The sequence below is a fragment of the Littorina saxatilis genome, linkage group LG16 (assembly GCF_037325665.1).
Source record: "Littorina saxatilis isolate snail1 linkage group LG16, US_GU_Lsax_2.0, whole genome shotgun sequence".
NCBI classification, from domain to species: Eukaryota; Metazoa; Mollusca; class Gastropoda; order Littorinimorpha; family Littorinidae; genus Littorina; species Littorina saxatilis.
Genome location: NC_090260.1, coordinates 21,303,453 through 21,315,952, shown reverse-complemented (window position 1 = coordinate 21,315,952; position 12,500 = coordinate 21,303,453). Strand labels below are relative to the sequence as shown.

General features: G+C 41.3%; 1 protein-coding gene across 2 annotated transcripts in view; it reads left to right on the top strand.

Annotated features, from left to right (window-relative positions):
• Positions 1-12,500, top strand: part of LOC138951483 (uncharacterized) — a 30,731-nt gene that overhangs the window by 16,901 nt on the left and 1,330 nt on the right. The window contains exons 4-8 of one of the 2 annotated variants that reach the window (XM_070323086.1): positions 9,463-9,644; positions 10,142-10,535; positions 10,566-10,660; positions 11,332-11,699; positions 12,414-12,500. The exon at positions 12,414-12,500 is cut by the window's right edge and continues 1,330 nt beyond it. In XM_070323086.1, coding sequence (XP_070179187.1) covers positions 9,463-9,644; positions 10,142-10,535; positions 10,566-10,660; positions 11,332-11,699; positions 12,414-12,500 — 1,126 coding nt within the window. Of the gene's footprint in view, positions 1-9,462; positions 9,645-10,141; positions 10,661-11,331; positions 11,700-12,413 lie in introns of both variants that reach the window. The other variant, XM_070323085.1, reaches the window with a different exon arrangement.

Sequence of the window (12,500 nt, the reverse complement as noted above, 5' to 3'; positions counted from 1 at the left end):
CACACACATACACACACACTCCGGTTTGGTAAGTTACCTAAACATGTAGCCTGTAGATCTAACGGGGAGACTGATCAGACAGGAGGAGCAATAATTCCACATTTCCGATGTTCAGCGATACACGTCGCATTATACTTGTGTCGTCTAAATATCGGACCCTATTGCTGCGCTGAAAACACAATAGCTGGTAATATTGCGTCATTCAACTGGAGAGACATTCCGTTTAAACGAAATCCCATTTTGCCGCAATCCGAAATGTCGCGAAATAGGGATGACGGCGAAATGGGATGGCGGCAAAATGTCATGGCGCCAAAATGGAATGTGGCACTAGTGGTATGACAAGGTAGTAAAATGACGCTTTGCTTGTGAAATGTCGCAAAAATGGGGTGGGGGCAAAATGGGATAGCGGCGAAACAGGATTGGGCCAAAATAGGATGTGGAGATAGTGGTATATGACACGGAAGTAACATGATACTTGGCTTGTAAAATGTCGCGAAAATGGGATGGGGGCGAAATGGAATGACGGCGAAACGGAATGGCGCCAAAATGGGATGTCCCGCTAGCGATATGACACGAGAGTAAAAGGACGCTTGGCTTTGCGGAATGGGCCAAAAATGGGATTGGGTGCGAAATGGGATAACGCCCAAATGGGATCTCACGCAAACGGAATGTCGCACACCCCTTCCACCACCAGAACTGACTGGGGACAGGGGAGTAAAAGTTTCGTACATTTTTACTCGGGAGTATATCTGTCGTGGTGGAGTAATTTATTCGTTATCTAAACTGAGCAAAAAAAAGTATTGCACCCATTTTCGTGCCGTTCGCATACACAGTACAAATGACAGATTTGACGAATTTGTCTATCGCGTTCATACCTCCAGCAAATTTCTGCCAATGCTCAGATTTGCCTAAAACTTCCGCACATACTGATATAACCATTATTAGCCCTGCATGCAAAGTCACGAAATTTTGGCATAACACCCTGAATTAATATGAATATTTTAAAAGTTCTCTTGGAAACGTTACGTAACTTTACCTGTATTGCCAATATATTCACAAAAAAGTTATGGTGATCTTTATTCACCTATTTGTCGTGTTTTCAAAAAGTTTGAAACGTTTTCATGGAGAACCCCCTAAAAAAATGACCGCAAATCGTGCTCTTTTGAGCCTTTCAAACTGTTAACCCCTACCTCATTTGAAAACAGATTGTATCAAGACTAATCAAGTTAGGTGCACAAATGAAACTGTTTTTGAATGGAAATTGAATGGCATTTCCATCGATATGCAGAATTGTTTCTTATCAGCAAATCCTGAATTTTTACAGATTTTAGAATACGGGACTAGGGTTTTTGTCAGGTCGATTTTGGGGGTACCCTGACTTCGGCGGCGATCACGTGATACCGAATACAGAAATCTTTAATCCGAAAAGTGTGCAAGGTAGCCAAGTGAAGGGCCTTTAATGGCATATAAAGTTTGAATAAAATGACACGTGAATGAATGTTTTAGTTGGGGTACGAAAATGGGTGCAATAATTTGTTTGCTCAGTTTATTTGTCAGGGGAGTACACTTGTCGTGGGAGTAATGTTCTCGGGTTATGGGGGAGTACTCTTTTCGTAAAGCGAGTAACATTTTCGTTCGAAATTTTTACTCCGGAGGAAAAATCTCGTGGGAGTAATTTTCGCGTGTTACACCGGCGACGCGGTCCAACAAACTCTTGCCGAGCGACGGGGTTCATTTGGTCTCCAACCAGATATGACTAATATAAGTGCCAACAGGTGCGCACGAAAAGCGGACAAAGGGGCTAAAAAATGAAAGTTGACAAACAAGACTGATATTGTGATTTTTGCTAAGACAACAGATGTTGGAACCCAATTATAAAAAGAAAAGACAAATGCACTCACATTATTTCACAAATAACGGGAATTTTGTTCCTTATATTATTCAACATGGCACTGAGACGTAGCATTCAAGTTATCTCGCACGTTTCTGAAGCTAGGGCTTTGAAACTTGGCACACTACCAAAGTATGGTGACCCCCAGATATGGTACAGATCACATTAAACCACATTGAATTTCAAGGTCACAGCTAGGTTAAATTTCCTTTCCAAACTGGACAATTGTCGTTGTACGTCTTACATGTTTTAAAGCTAGATCAGTTAGACTTTACATACTTTACATACTTTCAGAATTTTTATGAAATCTTAACAAAAGTGACCACCTGGTTAATCTTTCTAAAATGTCAAGGTCACAGTGGGGTCACATCTGGTTCAAAATTTGGAAGTGTCAATTTATTCAGCGCGTTTATAGCACAAACTTTGAGAATACAGACATTTTTAGTGTATGATGACCTCTACACGCGATTACAGTTTAGGTTGAAAAGGTCAAGGTCACAGCAGGGTTGCGTTGAGGTCAAACATAAAGATTTGTCATTGAGGATTTCTCGCATGTTTTTGAAGCTAGGGCTTTGAAACTTGGCACACTTCCAAGGTTTAATGACCCCCTTGTGTGGCGCAGGTCGCATTAAACCTCATCAAATTCAAAGGTCACAGTAAGGTGTAAAGTTGCTTTCCAAATTGGAAAATGTTCGTTGTCTTACATGTTTTAAAGCTAGAAACATTACACTTTAGCCAACTTTACATACTTTTAGAATGTTGATGCCATTTAAAAAGAAAGTGACCTGGTTAATCTTTGTCAATTTCAAGGTCAGGTTTGGTTCAAAATTTGGAATATTTTCATTTCGTCAATGCGTTTATAGCACGAGCTGTGAAAATACACACATTTCTAGAGTATGCTGTCCTTTACACTGTCTAGTCTTTATAAAGTCTTTATGAAAACGCCAAGCATCAAGGTCACAGCAAGGTCTTGTTGAGGTCAAAAATATAAATGTGTCATTTCACAAACGTCAACCAGACTTTGGTCACGTCAGAAGGGGCATCCAATCCTAGAAATTGTTAAAGTGTAAACTGTAGTTTTAAAAATGTTCAAAACATTGATAATTTTCCATTTTAAGATCCCAAATTGACCCTGTTGTGACCCTGAAATTTGACTTTGGTCAACCAGATTTGGGTCATGTTTGAAAGAGCTCAAGCTCTAGATCTACAAAGATGCACATGTGTTTAAGTTCTAGCCTCAGAAATATAAATACGAGCTAGTGACTATAACATAGCCACGTTATAGAGCTTAAAAGGAATCAACTTTCTGGTCTGCACTCGACCCCACTAGCTGTGACTTTGTAATTTGAGTATTATCACCCATACTGTAGTCACGCATAAAGGTCATCGATGAAGTTTCAACTCTCTAGCTTACAATATGTTTGATAATTTCATAACTTTGCATTATTTGTGCCTCAACTTGACCCCGCTGTGACCTTGAAATTTGACGAGAAACATTTGAAGAATCATTAAGCAAAGGCGTTGTGCGAAGTGCCAAGGCTATTGCTTTAAAGGCAATGCAGAAAATCATTTGTTATCCTTGTTAAGCCATACGCGACCGAGTTGTGACCTTGAAATTTGACAAGGGTCAAGTATACTTCTACCATGCCTGAAGGCTGGCTTTTTAGCACCCAACTGGTGTGAATTTTCAAAGTTCTAGATGTACAAATGGTCAATAAATTGATAATTTTCCATTTTGATGATCCCAACTCGACCCTGTTGCGACCTTGACATTTTACAAGACTCAACTTAAGCTTTAATTTCCATCTCGGAGAATTATCAAGCAAATGTGTTATACCAAGTTAAATTTCTCCAGCTTCAAAAGCAATGCCACCCATACGCAACCCAGCTGTGATCTTGAATTCTACAAGGGTCAACCAGACTTCCAAGATGTCAGAAGGCTATTTAGCCCCGAATATGCGTGAAGATTCAAAGTTCTAGCTTCACAAGTGTCTGAGAAAAAAATGCCGTTTTATACGGTCAGGAGAACCAGTCGTGACCTTGAATTTTGTTGAGGATCGACTTGATCTTCTCCATGTCGAAGGATAATTGATCGATTGCGTTGTATGAAGTTTCAAGGTTCTAACTTTAGAAATAAAGCAGAAATGGATAACAGTCTGGTTTTTTAACCCATGAGCGACACGGCTGTGACCTTGAGATTTGACAAGGGTCAACCAGACTTTCACTGTGTCAAAAGGTTATCAAGCCCTGATGTGTGTAAAGTTTCAAGTTTCTAGCTTACCACAAAGCTGTGAAAAGGATTATTGTCTGTTTGCTTGTTTTTTACCCGTACGAGACCCTGCTGTGACCTTCACATTTGACAAGGATCTTTCTGAACTTCTTTGTGTCGGAGAATCATTGAGCTACGGCGTTTATGATGTTCGAAGGCTCTCCCATTAAAAACAACGGAAAAAAGTGATAATTAAAAAAAAAATTATTGGCCCATACGTGACTTTGACATTAGACAAAGGTCAACCAGACTTCCACCGTGTATGGAGGCTATTAAGCCCAAAAGTGTGTGAACTTTAGGGCTCTTGCTTTCAATAATTCTGAGAAAAGGGTTAATTTCCGTGGGTTTTTTTTTTTTTACCAACACGAGACCTTGCTATGACCTTCAAATTTCTCAAAGATGAACCTGAAATTTTCTTGTCGAATGATGATTAAGCAAAAGCGTTGTTTGAAGTTTCAAGGTTCTAGCTTCAAAAATCTCTGAAAAAATATTTTTCTTCCGTTTTTTGATCTCCATGTGACCCAGCCGTGACCTTGAAATTTGACAAGGGTCAACAAGACTTTTACCATGCATGGGGGCGATTAGGCCCAAATGTATGTGAAGTTGCAAGGTTTTAACTTAAAAAAATCTGAGAAAATAATATATTTTCTTTTTTGAGAACGTGTTGCACGCAAGACATCACGACAAACGCTCGTGTTTTTATTTTGTTGCTTTAAGGTCCACTTGCGTACCCGCTCTTTCGCTAATCTTAATTAAAATTTATCTTGGAAGTTCTGTTTTATTACGCTTATAATTAAGAAGATTAAACTAAGACAACAAATAGTTAGTTTTCCCATTAAACTCGATAAGCTAGTGACATTTTATGTTGAACGCAAGATGGTGTCGCACGCAAGATCTCAAAAGATGTTTCAAGACAACATAATTTCAACACTTGGTAGCGCATTCATGGTTCGTGATTTCTTCACAAATTTTGAACACAGAATGTGTCACATGGTTCCCTAGATGAAGTAGATCCTTGTACATGTAAGTTTTGTTTTTAAAAGAAAATAACCGTTAATTACCGAACATTATGTCGCATGCAAGATATATATGACGACATTTTCAGATCGTTTTCAAAATTGCTGTTCAAAAGTTCTGCAGTCTTTGCTGGATTACTTGAAAGACAGCAGTTTGATACACCGTTATCGCTTGACGTGTCGACATCAATTCCAGAGTTTTTGAAAAAGAAATTTAGTAAATATCTGCGATGGAAAAATGTATGCCGTGATGACGACACATCTTGCGTGCGACACCTTAAAATTCGGTTATCGAAAAAAAAAATTCTCTCAAGATTTAGATTTGACGTTTGGTCTTGTCTGTTAAGGTATTAGAACACACCTGACAGTACGCTGGAGTAGCCTCCCTTCCCGGATTTAGAACGCGTTTCGTGTCGTAACAGATTATCCACTTATTAGCCATATCCGTATGCAAAATAATGAAATAAACATTAGGAAATGTCAGAAGTTTACAACTATCGACATTCTCTATCAGTGCAATAAAAAACAATCGTTAGAACTTGCATTTACGACATGTCGTGCGTGAGAACGTGTCACTGTAAACAAGCACTTCTTGCCTGGCTGAAGAACCATACGAGTCAATCTAAAACAGACAAGTAATGGAAAGCAGTCTGCGGATAAACATAACAAACTGCTGATGAAAAAGTGTGTTCGTCCCTGCTCTGGATAAAAGACATTGGACTGATGACAACGTGGCAGCGTTCACGCGAACAGATTTTTTTCAGATTATCGCTTCTACATTTTATTGCACGTAGATCTACTTGGGGCAGATCAGAATTTCACACTGGAAGATGACAAATTGGTCTTGTGAGTTGAGAACCACATGTTCTTTGCCGACAGAAATCACGATGGGACAAGATGCAGATTGTGTTGAAGAGATGTTTGCAGATTATCGCATCTACATTTTATTGCTCAGATCAATGCACGAAGTTGGGGTAGATCTGAATTTCGCAATGCCGGAAGACGACAAATCGGTCTTTTGAGTTGAGAACCACATGTTCTTTGGCGGCAGAAATCACTATGGGACAAGATGAGGATTGTGTTGAGGAGGTTAATACTGACTGACTTTAGATGAAGAGTTCCTAGACCTGGTTTTTGTAGAGAGGCATCATGATGATATCCTGTGTTTTTTTAACGTTCTTGGTGACAACGCGCCAGAATCGCACGAAGATCGAACTCTCGAAGAAAACAAGTTTATCGCTGAACATCGGAAATGTGAAAGTATTACTCTTCCTGTCTGATCAGTCTCCCCGTTAAATCTACAGGCTACATTATTTATCAGGTAACTTACCAAACCGGAGTGTGTGTGTGTGTGTGTGTGTGTGTGTGTGTCAGTGTGTGTGTGTGTGTGTGTGTGTGTGTGTGTGTGTGTGTGTGTGTGCCGGATTACCACCATTAACGCACCCTTTTGGACTTTTCTACGTAACCTTACTATGCCTGCTGTGACATTCACGAGGATTATTGTGATTCTTGGACAATCGTGTGCCTGTGCTGGACTTGCAGGAAGACAAACGGCGTCGGAACGTATACGTGCTGCCAAGTGTGCATGCCCGGAGCGCAGTGTGAACCGAGAGTGAATGTGTCATTGTGTGGAAGTTTTGCTTGATTGATTTATTCATGATTTAATTTGCCTTTTGGTTCAATAGAAAAATCTGTGTACGTTATACTTTGTATTTTGTGGTGTGATTCGCCCGAGTGCGAGACCCCCATCCCCGAACGCCTCTGTGGGTAGAATTGTATAATTCTGTGAGTAACGTGAGTGTGTAGATGAGAATGTGTAGATGAGAATGTGAAAGTTGGACCCAAACACACACAGCAGACTTCAACGCAACAGCTAAGTTTCAGCCTGACAAAGAAATTCGAGTGACACAGCTAACTAAATGACACAAAGACTGAAAGAGACAAGACTCGCTATAGATAAATTTATTAAAAAAAAAGTAAAAAATGTGACAAAGAATATACAATGATTGTCTTACCTGGTCTGGATCTGCAAAATATTGTGGTCTAGGACCCCTTAAATGTTGAGATATTTGAATTTTCATTTTGATCTGGATCGTCCTATTTATAGATTTGGCAACACATGTAACGTTGATGCAAGGGAGAGAACACCGCGGCTTTGTTGACATCCTCACTTTTTCAGAGGCTAGAACAAGCTGTAATGCATGTATGACGTATCGTCATTATATGGTCTTATGGTGCGTTTGACATCGATTGTGGGCAAACTACACTTTGTAAACACGGGAGTGCGTTAGTATGCCTTTAAATTCAGCTAATAAAATGAGTAAAAAAGTGTTTTTTTCTGAATTCAACAGTTAAATTACTATGTTGGATGTTCTATTTTGCTTCCCTATTTCTGTTCTGAAGTTTTTGATCATCTGACTACCTTGCTTTTCTATTTGGAAGACAATATGCACTCTTTTCTGAAAAATGGGTAGGGGGTGGGGGAAGTAAAAGCATCACAGTTCAAGATTTTGCGCGACAAGAGGTGTGTTTCTTTTAACTGTGATGAAGAGGGATAACTAAACTTGGTATCTAACACTATTTCTGAACACTGTAACCACTTTAGCACTGTTAATTTATTTTTTTCTGTCATCCAAGTTTTGAATTCAGCTTACAAAATGAGTAAACAAGTGTGTTTTTTCTGAATTCAACAGTTAAATAACTCTGTTGGGTGTTCTTTTTTGCTTCCCTATTTCTGTTCTGAAGTTTTTGATCATCTGATTACCTTGCCTTTCTATTTGGAAGATAATATGCACTCTTTTCTGAAGAATGGGTAGGGGGTAGGGGTAGTAAAAGCATCACAGTTCAAGATTTTGCGCGACAAGAGGTGCGTTTCTTTTAACTGTGATGAAGAGGGATAACTCAACTTGGTATCTAACACTATTTCTGAACACTGTAACCAGTTTTGCACTTTTAATTTATTTATTTCTGCCTTCCAAGCTTTAAATTCAGCTAATAAAATGAGTAAAAAAGTGTGTTTTTTCTGAATTCACCAGTTAAATCACTATGTTGCATGTTCTATTTTGCTTCCCTATTTTTGTTCTGAAGTTTTGATCATCTGACTACCTTGCTTGTCTATTTGGAAGATAATATGCACTCTTTTCTGAAAAATGAGTAGGGGGTGGGGGTAGTAAAAGCATCACAGTTCAAAATTTTGCGCGACAAGAGGTGTATTTCTCTTAAAATTTGTGAAGAGGGATAACTCAACTTGTTATTTAACACTATTTCTGAACACTGTAACCACTTTAACACTTTTAATTTATGTTTGACTGTGTTCCATGCTTCAAATTGGGCTTCAAAAATGGATACATAAGGGTTTTTTTCCAAATTCACCTGTAAAATCACTATGTTTGATGTTCTATTTTGCTTCCCTATTTCTCTTCTTCAGTTTCTGATCATCCGATTGTTTTTTTGTTAACATATTCACAATATAATATCACAATTTCTTCAGTAGGGTTTGCGTGAAAAAATGTCATACCTATGCTCAAACTTCAGTCGCTATCTCAAAATTTTGCGCGACAAGCTCTATTCATTTTGTTTTTTCCTGATAAACAAAACACTGAACTAACATAAAAACAAACCTTTAAAACTGCCTAACCACTTTGAAATATGGCCTCAGGTGTGAACTCCAGCCTTAAGCTATGTTTCAAGCATTCAATCAAACGAAATGCAAGGCATTTGTGCTTCTTGTTATTTTTCTGTGGCATATTCAAAACACGAGGTATCACGATGTCCGTTTTCAGATGGCCGGTTTTGGCGTTATTTTTGACTTTAAACAAAGATAACTTCAAAACCGTTCAAGTCAGACACACGAAATTATGTCCACTATCTCTTCGCACATTCATCCACACACACATAAATTTTCAGCAGACACACGTTTTTAGAAACATTTTTATTGTAAAACAAAGTCGTCTTCTGTTCTGTGAGCACCTTTTGGCACTTAGTCATATGCAGGGTGAGAACAATGACGTGGGATAGCAGACGTAATTTTTTTTCTGTCACAGAAACGAGTCACTGTTCTTTACAAAATGCGCATTGCCACAAACGGGCAACTAATTTCCAAAAAGATGGCGTTGTTGTTTTTGTCCAGAATAAGTTGTCTTTTAGGTTGGTAAACTGCGGCGAACGCAAGAAGAAGAAGAAGGTTGGTAAACAGGAATGAAGAGATTTCCTAGTGTGCATCGTGTATTAAACCATCGCTTGTGCCATTTCCCGCATTGTTTACAGTCCGTGTGTGTTGACCTCAGTTACAGGAGTTGCAGGAAAGCCTCAGCGTCGAGCCAGGTCGGAATGTCAGCCAAGTGTGTCTTTGTGTGGAGGACATGGCTGACCAGACAAGGCTCGACGCGTGGTGGAGGGCAAGCTTGGAACGGAATGAGGGCGGGGACCCTGCCATGAATGCAGCTACATACACACAGTTGGTGGCCAGGTACTGTTGCCATTGTTGGATAGCTGTATCATGTCGGTAAAGCGCTCGCACGCACGTTTATGATTACTTAGCCATCGTCATAATCTACCTTTCTTTATCTTCTCTCTCTCTCTCTCTCTCTCTCTTGTATCTGTCTCTCTCTCTCTCTCTCTCTCTCTCTTGTATCTGTCTCTCTCTATCTGTCTCTCTCTGTCTCTCTCTATCTGTCTCTCTCTATCTGTCTCTCTGTCTCTCGCGCGTGTGTGCATGTTTTACTTACAATCTCTCTGTTTCGATCTCTTTCCTGTCAACCCCTGTTTGTGTGGGTTTATTTTTGTTTGTGGCCTTTGTGATGATTGCTACTTACTTTAATTTGTTTATTTCTTTGATTGATATGCATGCTTGCGTGTGCGCGTGCGCGTGTGCGTATGTGTGTGTGTGTGTGTGTGTGTGTGTGTGTGTGTGTGTGTGTTTGATATACCTAATAATAATATGTGTAAATGTGTATATGATGACAGATTCTCCATACCACTGACAACGGTTGAGCTATTCCTCAGCCGAGAGCCCAGACTACAGCTGTGGACCCAGGGCCAACTTGTTCACGCTGTTGGAATGGAGCATGGCCGACCCATGTCATGTATTGCCCTGTTCCCGCAGCAGTTTCAAGTCTTGGAGGAGCCGCCAGACGACGACGACGACGACGTGAGAATCCTCCACGGCCCGACGGGCACTTCAAAAAGCGTAGTTTTGATATTGAAGGGGAATTTTCTGCTGAGGAGGAAGGGCTGCAGGACCGTCTTTGTTCTTCAGACGAGCAGTGATGGCGCTGCTGCGGCTTTTCTGGTAAGTCATCAGGTGAGAGAGACTGCCGGACAGGGAGCCGGCAGTGTGCAGCTCGTCAACATGGCGGGGGTACAGGACGGGCAGAGTGTCTGGACAGAGGAAGGCAAGAAGAAAGTGCAGGCCTGGGTGGAGGAGCTGTGTCAACACGCACAGACACACGGACGCGTGCACATCCTGGCCGACGAGGCTGAGTGGTAAGAATGACGGTGTAAACTGAATCTAACACTGCCTCCTGTCACTCTTGTGTTGGCCGGTGTAGTCGTGTTCGTTGGAAGGAAGTCTGATAATTTGCAAATGTTATAACATTCACACCTGTTCTATAACCAGGTAATTCGTGTGCTTTGGTCAAAACAGTATGGAGATTTATGTAGAAGTAATGGCTCTTTATTTTCAAGTTTGAATAATCGACTATGGCATGCTTATTTATAGAAGAAGGATGTGTATTCATCAACTGTCCCCGTGGTGTGTACTGATCAGTGATAATATACATCCGTCTCATCAGGCTTCACCGTGTTTGACTGCCATGAAAAACTTGGCCAAGGTGAAGAAGAATGGAGCGAAACTACGTCATTCTGTTTACGTCATTATTAATTATTACGTCATTTCATTTCAGGTTCACTGTGATTCTTCTCCTGACTCTGTTTTGCGTGGCCTTTTTTAAAATGTTGTTTACCAGTTTCGTTAGTTCAGGTGTAATCACGCACTGACACACCTGTCGGTTCTGTTGCTGTGACGTCAGCACGGAGATCTGCACAACGGAGTTTTGTGAGAACTATAACACACCTGTCTGTTCTGTTTCTACACACTGACACACCTGTCTGTTCTGTTTCTATAAACACTTACACACCTGTCTATTCTGTTACAGTGACGTCATCGCCGAGATCTACCGGGCGTTAAAACAACGACACGTCAAGTTCACCTTGTGGGCAGCGGGTGTGAAGCTAGATGTACCTGCCGACATGAAGCGTTACGTCCGCTACCTGACACAGCCCCTGAGAAGCCCACCTGCTGTGGTGAGAGAGGTGGAGCAGGCTGAAGATATGAAGAGAGGAAAGGTCCCGGCCTACACCAGGCCGCCAGTGTCCGCACCGTGCGACGGCCCACCTGTCCTGACGGTTGGTCACTATGGTGATGACTACCGCGGTGACAGACAGGGACATGTGAGTCTCTTCACATGGCAGTGTGCACGATGCGGGGAGCTGGTGGCAGACATGCTGCGAGATCTTCGTGTCGGTCAGTACACCTCTGTCAGTCTGTCTGTCCGTCTGGTCTGTCTGTCTGTCTGTCTGTCTGTCAGTTTGTCTGGTCTGTGTGTCTGTCTGTCTGTCTGTCTGTCCGTCTATCTGTCTGTCTGTCTGTCTGTCTGTTTATCCGTCTGTCTATCCGTCTGTCTGTCTGTCTGTCCGTCCGTCTATCTGTCTGTCTGTCTGTTTGTCTGTCTGTTTGTCTGGTCTGTCTGTCTGTCTGTCTATCCGTCTGTCTGTCTGTCTGTCCGTCCGTCTATCTGTCTGTCTGTCTGTTTGTCTGTCTGTTCCTCTGTCTGTACATCTCTCTCTCTCTCTCTCTCTCACAACAGTGTCAGTCAGGTTGTTGTACAACATTTTGATGATCATTGACAGACATTTACGTCATTAACTGTGACGTAATTACAAAATAACGTCACAAGTCTGCCAGGGTGATGTGTTTCACACTCAATAATATAACTAATTGTTTTTCCAATTTTCAGGTGGTTGTGGTGCTGCTGATGTAGATGTAGTCTCTGTTCACGTGTTGCTGCAGCCGGTGTTGGTGCGGAAGTTAGACAGGGGTCGTCGTTGTTGTTTGTGTCCTGGCTGTTGTTGGTGGTGCCGGTGGTGTCGTCGTCGTCGTTTTTGTCGTTGTTGAAGTCGGTGTGGATGTACCTTACACAACGACGATGTGGTGTTGACGGTGTGTGTGATGTTTCAGGTTGCGATGACGACGCTCCCCAGGGGCAGGGCGGCCTCACCTACAGCGACGTCTTTGTGCTGGGTTACATGTACTGTGACACAGACA